Consider the following 9,315-nt stretch of genomic DNA (forward strand, 5'->3'; position numbering starts at 1 on the left):
CCTTCTGGCTGTGCCGGAGCTGCAGGGCCACGAGCTGCGTGTCCAGCTGTGCCCTCAGGGTGCTCAATTCCGCGTCCTGGCGCTGCCGCAGCCGCCCCAGCTCCCCCCGCAGCCCCGACAGCAGCTCTGCCCTTTGCTGCCGCTCCTGGAGGGGGGAGAAGCACCTGAGCTGAGCGTTTGACAGCCCCTCCTCACGACCCCAGCCAAAATTTCCCGTCGCCCAGGGCAGCAGGTTTCCAGCCTGGGGTGGGCAGAGCCCTCAGGGCTCCCCCAGAGGTACCTCCTCCTCGTACTGATCCCGCATCCGCGCTAAAGCCTCCTGGTGCTCCTCCTTCATCCTCTCCATCTTCCTCTCGTGGTCCTTTTCCACTTCCAGGCGTTTCTCTCTCATCAGCTCGCTGAGCTGCAGGGGTGACACGGAGAAATGTGTCTCCAAACTGCTGCACCAGCACAGCCCCCCCAAGGGAACCAGGTCTCACAGGAGCACAAGGACTCGTGTTCAGAGAACCTTCCAGTTGGGCTCAGGCTGTGGGCTGGGCAGAACAAGGCAGGCAGCCTGAGGAGGGGAGATGCTGCAGGGGTGTCCCTTCCCCTGAGGCACCACTGTCACCCCTGGGCAGGGGATGTGGCCTCTCACACCTCACCAGGCATCCAAGGAGAGAGGGAGAAGAACCTCCAGCAGAACACTTGCCAGATGAACACTTGCCTCACGTTCATACTCTGTTACTTGGAAGGCCTTTTGCTGCACCCTCTGCTCTGCTCTCTGCAGGTCCTCGTGCAGCTGAGCCTCCTCACTCCTCTGTGCCTCTGCTATCTGGGTCTGCAGGCTGGAAATGACCTGCCATGAAAGCCACCCACAGAGACTCGTCACCCTCCTGACAAGATCCACTGAGTGCCCTCCCACAGAGAGCAAGCAGCACGGCAGAGACCAGCCTGTGCAGTCTCACCACCCCCTGCTTGGAGCATGTCCAAATGCTGAGCCAGGCTAGAAACACATTTAGGAAGTGGGGAAAAAAAAAAAAAAATGAGCCACCCTCCCCAGCCACCTTTGGTGAGATTGTGGAGAAAAAAGCCATTTACATTCTAAGGACACCATCTCTTACCTGACGATGCTTCTCCTCTGCTGCAGATCTCAGCTCCTGGAGTTCAGCTGCAAACTGCTTCTCGAGCTCTCCTGCTGCCTACAGGAAGAGGAGCAAGACAGTCTGCTGGAAAACCTCTGTGTGGGGACAGGCTGTACAGATGCATTTGCATCTTATACACCTATTCATAAACACCAATAAAACACAACGGTGAACTCCTCAGAAAGTGCTTTACATCCAAGGTGCCTTTAATGTCTCTGCACTTTCCCTCCCAGAGATGCCAACAGTCCTGCTGTGCTGGAAGGGCTACAAACCACCTCTGCTCAAGAACTCCCCAGGCTCTTTGGAGGACTCCAGCAGCAGCCAAGGAGGTTTTCTGGGCTGATGAGCTCAGTTTAAGCCTGGCAGAGACACACCATGACCTTCTCTTTCTTCAGATGCAATATGGCATTTCAATAATTGTTGTTTAACCACCACTGTAACCAAACTGGGGGGACACTCCTCCCCACCTCAGTCCCACCTCACACAACACTCCCAGAATCTTTCCTTCTCCTTAAGGCAGTCATTGCTAAAGCACAGGCAGGTCTTATCTAATCTCAACACTTCAGCACTGCAACACAGGCCAGGTCAGCATAAGCAGCACAGGTCTGATCCTAGCTGGCCATAAAGGTCTCACCTCCTTCTTTTCCCTGTCTAATCTCTCCTTAAGCTCACACAGGAATTGTTCTTTCTCTTGTTCCAGCTCAGTCATCTCTTTCTGCTGAGCTTCCTCCATTTCCAACTTTATTTTCTTCAAAGCAAGCTGCTGTTTCCTCTCCAGGCTCTCCTTCTCCATTGCCCACTGGGATTCCCACTCCTCTCTCAGTTTCTGCAGTGTGGCCTCTTGCTCTGCCCTGGTGGGTTTGTGGTGAGAACAGAAAGAAGCAAGTCAAAATTCAGTCCTTTATCACTGGGTTCCATTTCAGAACCAGGAGAAGACAATGCTAGAGGACAGGACATGCAAGCTGGAAGAAACTGAGAACGACAGCACAAAGATTCACAAGTGGATCAACTAAGGCCTTGGAAACCAAGTCTCTTCAGGACACTTGTGTCCTAGATGTCTCTGTAGTAACATCTCATCAGCTCAGAGCTGTTCCCACCAAGATCCACCAGCTCTGCCTGTGGCCAAGCAGGTCCCCTGCACATACAGCATCACAGCCAGGGCACCAGCTTTGGGAGGCTCCAGGAGGCTGGTGCCACCACTTGGAGGGGCTGCTGGTGGCATGCAAGATGCTTCCCTCCCAAACCAAGCAAAACTTTTCACCTTATCTTCTCCACCTCTGCCTCAGTCTCTGAGGTGATCTTGTCTCGCAGCTTTGAGAGCCTCTCAGTTTCCTCCTTCCTGACACGCAGCTCCTCCTCCTCAGAGACCTTTGCCAGATCTTCTTTTAGAGTCCTGAGAGATGAGCAGCCAGAAAAAAAAAAAAAAAAAAGAAAAAAAAAAAAGAAAGGTTCAGGAGCACCGAACTGGAATCTCTTCCCAGGTTGACCATAGGAGAGGTTTTGGAGATCCAGAGGCTGCATGTGCTCCAGGTGGAGTTCACCTGCAGGAGGTGGGATGATGCTCCATCTGTATCCAAGCACACTCTCCTGAGGCAGAGCCTGCTGGGTACACAGCTCCCACTGCACAGCTCCATGCCTTTCCAGGTGGGCAGATCCTCATGTCCAGGACTGCCTGGGACAGGCACAGTCCTGCATCCCCTGCCCAAAAGCCTTCTTCTCACCCCTCTGCCCACGGCTCTGCAAGGCAGCCCTGCCTCCCAGGGGGGTGACACCAGCACCAGCCTGTGGCCCTCAGCAATGAAATCACAGCTCAGAAAGTCTCAGGGAAGAAACAAGGAGGTAAAGTGAAAACCAAGTACCTGAGGCATTTTTCTTGTTGCTGATGAAGTTTCTCAGGTTCGTCTTCCTCCTGCTGCCCCATCTCCTCCAGGAACTGCTGAATTTTCTCCTCCTTTTCTTGCACCAAGTTTATTTTCTCTGGCTTCAGCTCCAGCTCCAGCTCTGTGGCTATTCCCTCCAGGGATTCCTCACTGGGCTGGTTCAAGGACTGTTGATGCTCCATCTCCTTCTCAGCTTGCCTACTAAGAAGACAAATGTCCTTTGGCAAAAGGGTGATGGAAAACTGAGTAACATGAAAGGGACAGAAACATCCCCAGAGACCATCAACCCCAAACCAAACATCTCTGAGCCACCTACTCTAGATGGAAAGGGACAACTCTGTGCCACCAAGTCTGACCCATCAACTGAGCACCAGGGAACCCGTCATCTCCATGAGCAGACCCCAGGGAGCAGCAGCTCTGCTCTCTGCCAGGAATGGGTGTGCACACGGGGGGTTCAGGTGTGCCAGGCACACCATCTGTAGCACAGACATGAACCATCAGATAGAAGTGACTCAATTGAGTGTATTACAAACAGCTTGTTTGAGGCCACGGCCCTGAACATCACTCACAAACTGCGTGTTGATGTCTATCTGCATTTTTTTTAATATCACTTTTAAAACTTGTTCTGATTTTTTTAAAATTGCAATAGTTTAATGTTAATTATAGAAACTGTTGGTGGATGTTTTACATTTAACAATACTTTTTAAAATTGTAAATTGCATTTGTTTAACGTTACTTTTAGAAAACACCTCACGTTTCATTGAGTTGTCTTTATCTTATTGTGACTTTCTCATTTCTCACATTTCAGTGGCCTTTTTCTTATCACTAATTGCTCATGTTACAAATGGTGTGACCACTTGAACACCCTTACATATAAACCCAGTTTCCTTGCAGGAACCAGAGCCCCGTGAGCTGAGCCAGGGCTCCCCAGGGGTCTGTTTGAAGGTACCAAACATGGTTCTGCTCATGGAGCTGAACCAGCACCATCTGCTGCTCCATGCACAGCTGTCCTGGTGGACAGTCAGCAGTGCAGAAGAGTCCAGCAGGCAGTTGGTCAGCAGAGAGCTGTGCTAGACCCACTCCAGAAGCTCCATCATGGACAAAACGAAGCCCTTGGGTCCTGAATGACTCATATTTTGGCCAACTGCAGCTCACCTTGCCAGGGTGACACAGCCCTTCAGCTTCATGAAGGATCCAGCAGCTGCAAAGGCCTGGCTGGGCTGCCAGGCACGAGCAGACATGATGGGCACCTGTGTGTGTGCAGCCCAGGGCTTGGCAGAGCTGCCCACACACCAGGGGTTTCTCTGCAATCTAAAGTGTGCTGGGAGTTTGCAGCTCTAGGCAAGGGAAAGCCCTGAGTGCTCCAAAAGTTCAAACCCAATCTGTTCCTAATTAAGTGGGGGATTTTTTCAGACAGAGAGAAGCAAAAGTATAAAGTATTAGAGAGGCTGAAGGGGAAGGAGGGGGAAATGAAGGTTAGTCTAGGAACAAAATTTCCATTCTTTGCTAGTGACAGCTGGAGCAGCAAAGCCTCATTGTGCTCCAAGACAAGGTAAGGCAGAGGGACTTCTGTTTTGCCAGGAACCAGGGAAACAACAGCCCCAATAATATAGAATCATAGAATCATGGAGTCATAGAATGGTTTGTGTCAGAAGGGATTTAAAGATTATCCAGTTCCAACCCCCATGCATGGGCAGGGACACCTCCCTCTAGAGCAGGTTGCTCCAAGCCCCATCTAGTCTGCCCTTGGACACTTCCAGGGATGGGCTTTGAGTCCAAGGAAGAATTTCCCTTTTACAGCCATTAGCAAGAAGAACAAGGGAGAGGGAAGACGAGTTGGGTTCCGGAGAAATCCTGCTAAGCAAGGGCTGCCCTGTAGGGCTGCCTGCTCTGGGGCAGCTGCAGAGGGGCCTGCAGCAGGTGCCTCTGGCAGGCTGTGAGCAGAGCAACGCAGCCTCTTCCACCTTTCTGGCATGTTCTTCCTTTTGCCCCTGTCCTTGCTTAAAGAGAGATCCAGCCACACACACCTTTACACAACTCAACACTAACTCAACAGCAACAGGGAGATCCTGTGCTGGTCTCCACAGCAAAGATTGTTTCTCCACCACTTTGTCCTGAGAGAAGTGCTGCCTGTTTTCCCCAATTGCATTTGCTGATCTGTCATCTGAGGTGGAAAGCCCAGTCAGCACAGTCACTTGTACCCAGATCTGCTATTGCAGTGGAGCTGGAGGAAGGAATGTGCAGAGCCCCACAGACCCCTGGCTTCTGCAGGGAGCCCGAGCTCAACCATCCTGAGCTCTGACCTTATCCATTCCATGCAGCCAATGTCCCAAGTGACCTTAAAAACTGGGTGGTTTGTTGGGCTTCTCTTGTTCCCTCCAGTCCCAGCACATGTGAAAGCATTTGACAAAGGAGTGTGACCCCAACCAGCCCTGACAGCCACACGGGAAAGGAGGAGAGTTTTCCAAGCACAAAGCCAGCCCTGCAGAGCCCTTTGCAGCAGCTCTTGCCCAGCACAGCCTGTTCCCTTGGCACCCACCAGCCCCCAGCTTTGCACGGGAGAGGAGGGGGCTCTGCCGTGCCCCCCAAACCACAGCCTATGTCACACACCACGAAGGGCAAACAAAGGACAGGGACTGTCACTCCCACAACACCAGGACTGAAAAGAAGCCCTTACACTTCCTGTGGGGCAACAAGCTCCTCCAGACTGCTGGGGCTCCCCGGTGAATCCAGTTCCTGGGCCACAACCTCCTCCTGGCCCGGATTCTCTAAAGCAACACACTGCCCTTGTGGCGTTTCACCAGCACTTTGATCCCTCTCACTTTGCAGCACAAAAAAAGGGTAACAAAAGACAAGATTAGCATGGATCAGATCCCAGTGGCTGCTGCAAGTAGAGGAGAGAGAGGATGTGCAGATGGGCACCAAGCCATGCCTGCCAACAGACCTGTTTGTCCAACAAGGGGCTGCCAAAGGCAGCAAAGCTCCAAACCATCCCCACCACCTCACGCCCTGCCAGGCTCACAGGCAGCTGAGGACTTACTGGGGGCCAGTCTCAACATGCTGAATCACTTCCCTGGATTATCCCCCTCTTTTTCCAGGTCCCTAGGGAATTTCCCCAAGTTAAATCAGCCCTCTTAGCAATACTCACACTGTTGTCCAAATTACAGATGGCAATGTTGGCAGGCATGTTTACACCTACAGTCCTACTTCATCCTGAAGTACAGAGGAGAGAGACAAGGCAAGCAGGAGCCAGCTTCACAGGCAGAGAGAAAGGGAGGATGCACAGCAGGGAAGCAGGTACCAAGTGATAAGGAGACAATTCCTGCAGGCAGCACACGTTTTCGGGGGCTTTCACGTGAACAGCTCCTCTAACAACAAGGCTGCAAATCCCAAGTGCACACAGCCAGTCATTAGGATGGACTGCAGCTTCTTCACAGGTTTTCCTGGCACAGGCAACAGCTTCTTGGTTCCCAGTGCCCCAGAGTGTATGTAAGGCTGTGCAGAGGCTAAGAGTTTTGACACAATTAATCTATAAATGCCACAAGCTGCAGCTCCCAAAGGCAGAGGGGAGGGGCTGGAGAGAGCTGGGAGCTCAGTGCTCAGCACCATGTTCCAGCTGCTTTGAACAAGTCACCACAAACAGGCTGGAAACAGCTTCCCTGGACAGCCTGGTCCTCACAGTAACTATGGGCCTGGGAGGCAGCCCTGCTCTGGGGTCACTGCTGGTGGCACCTGGAGGGAGGTGCCCACACACCAGGGAACATCGCAGCTCAGCGCTGGCACCTGGTCACCCAGCAACTTGCTCCAGGCCACTCTATGGATGGAGATGGAAGAGAGCTGCTGACCTCCCTGCCAGACCCTCCACCTCACAGTAAGAGGCACCTGCTGGCCCTGGGTGCTGCCAGTTCTGCCCAGCCAGGAGCTGGCAGCCCAGTGGGACCAGTGCTGGTCGAGGCTGGGGCTGCCTCAGGACCAGGAAGGTCCATCACAGGGCAACAGCCAGAGGCCAGGTCTCCCATGATTAAATGCCACAGAGCACAACACACAACATCAGCAGGTTCAGACCATCTCAGCAAGAAGAGTAACTTTTGCAGCCTTGAGGTCAGACAGCTGTGAAGGAAACAGGAGCCACCTCCACATCTGGGGCACTCACAAGGCAAGGGCAGAGATGCAGCTCTGCTGCCTACCCAGACAGAAACTGAAGCAAAGCTGAAATCTGCTGAGACAGCACTAAGTGGCAGGAGAAGTGAGAGGTTTAGTGGGAAAGACCCTGTAAGAAGTTGCAGCATTTTGGGGTGTTCTAGAGGGGACACCTGAGCAGGTTGCAGTGACCAGAGCAGAGCAGGAGCAGACAAGACAGAGAAGTCACCCAGAGCTAGAGCTTCACCCCTCCTTGGTTGTTCTGTTTGTACCATACCTCTCAGCAGCTTTTGTTCTTTTACTTTGCTCTTCCTCTATACTGGCTTTACTTTGGTCTTTTTCCTCTTCTCCCAGCTCCTGGGCCTGCAGGTAAAAGCAAAGAGGGTGGGGTTCACTGGCTCCTTCACCCTTGGAGCCCCTCAGGACCTGGCAGTGGTTCTGCTGAAGGGCAGCACTGCCACAGGCTGCTCCAGAAGGGCCAGCTTCTCCTGCCACCCTGCTCGCCCACAGGGAACCCAAGGTCTAAAAACATCACAGGAATCTTTTGTGGAAACAGTTCCAAGGGAGAGGCCCAGAGCTCAGCTCTCTGGGTTGGGCTACACGAGGGTCTGGGGTTGCTTTTCAGTGCAGATGAACACCCTGCCAGCCCCCAGCACGGGGGTTTTGCTTCCTGAAGGTCATCTTGGTTATCCAAGTAACACTAAACTCCCTGAAAAGTGCAGGATAAAATACAATATCCTAAAACCTAGTAAATACTTCAGTATCACCAGCTAATGCCTGAATGTGAAATAGTGAGCTGCTCCTTCTCCCACCTGCCAGGCACTCACAAACATGCACTGCATTTTCCCCCTTGGAGCTGCCAGCCCTACCTGGGAAAGCAGGAAGGGCTCGTCCTCCCTGTGCAGGTCCCTGCTCCTCAGAAGGACAAACCATTCATAAATTCTTGGGGACCAGAGGAACAGCAGGTGAGCTCAGCCCTTGCTGTGGAGCAGGGCCAAAATAACACGGAATTAAAACAGCAGTAATTTATGCAAATGTTCAGTGGAGCAAACAGCAGAAGGATTCCCTGCAAGTGCTGTCACCTTCCATCTCATCAGCCTGGGCAGAGCTCTCCCAGGCAGCTCCCCCTCCCGGCCTCCCTCCTGCCCTGCTGTAAATAATTACTTCAATTCTTGAGAACCGAGGAGCTCAGCAAATGTTTCCTGGCTCAGAACGGGCCCTGTCACTGCTGCCTGTGAAAGGAAAGGAGCCAGACAAATGGAGAACGAGGTCTTCCTGGGGATAAGGATGCCCAGGCAGGGGGAGGCTGCAGAGCCCAGGCACGGGGCCACATCCCTGCCCAGCACCTTCCCTGGGATGGAGATCTCATGCTGCTGATACAAAACCCCTCTTGTGGCTACAGGATGACAGACAGAATCACAGAAAGCCAGGTTGGAAGGGACCTCAAGGATCACCTGGTCCAACTTTTCCAGGTAACAAGAGGTAACAGGGAACAGGCTCCTCCCTGTGCACAGCACGGCTCCCAAGGGAGCTCAGCAGGAGCATCTCCCAGGTCTCCAGCTCACCTGGGCTGAGATGGCCTGTCTGCTGCCAGCACCTCCCAGCCCTGCCCTGCCAGCTTGGAAGGGACCTCAAGGATCACCTGGTCCAACTTTTCCAGGTAACAAGAAGTAACAGGGAACAGGCTCCTCCCTGTGCACAGCACGGCTCCCAAGGGAGCTCAGCAGGAGCATCTCCCAGGTCTCCAGCTCACCTGGGCTGAGATGGCCTGTCTGCTGCCAGCACCTCCCAGCCCTGCCCTGCCAGCAGAGCAGGATGCCAGCACTTTAAACGCCTGTTAAGTGAAGGGTGCAGGAGCAGCCAGGTCCAGCAGGCAGAGCCCACGTGGCCTCCACAAGCTGTGGCTGCTCCTGCCAGCACATGCTAACCAAAAACCCCCAGCACTGTGCTCGGGCACTGACAGAGCTGCTCCACTAAAACATTGGTTCCACAGAATTCTTCACAAAAGACCTCTGAGATCACCACGTCCAAAAGTCAAACTTTTGCCCCATTTTTTACCAACACACCCCAAGAAAGGCAAGCTCAGTGCGTGGAAATAAACTCCTTCCTACAACCCCAGCCTCGTTTCAGGCCTCTGTTTGCTGACACAAAGCAGCAGCTGCAGTTCAGCA

General features: G+C 53.1%; 1 protein-coding gene across 1 annotated transcript in view; it reads right to left on the reverse strand.

The window, feature by feature from the left end:
* Positions 1-9,315, reverse strand: part of CEP164 (centrosomal protein 164kDa) — a 49,531-nt gene that overhangs the window by 18,742 nt on the left and 21,474 nt on the right. Inside the window, 8 exon segments of the mRNA XM_010008898.1 lie at positions 281-403; positions 707-838; positions 1,104-1,181; positions 1,759-1,975; positions 2,386-2,517; positions 2,984-3,202; positions 5,682-5,825; positions 7,422-7,507. Of these exon segments, the coding sequence (XP_010007200.1) occupies positions 281-403; positions 707-838; positions 1,104-1,181; positions 1,759-1,975; positions 2,386-2,517; positions 2,984-3,202; positions 5,682-5,825; positions 7,422-7,507 (1,131 nt within the window).

This window comes from Chaetura pelagica, unplaced genomic scaffold, assembly GCF_000747805.2.
Source record: "Chaetura pelagica isolate M959 unplaced genomic scaffold, ChaPel_1.0 scaffold1222, whole genome shotgun sequence".
Lineage (NCBI taxonomy): Eukaryota > Metazoa > Chordata > Aves > Apodiformes > Apodidae > Chaetura > Chaetura pelagica.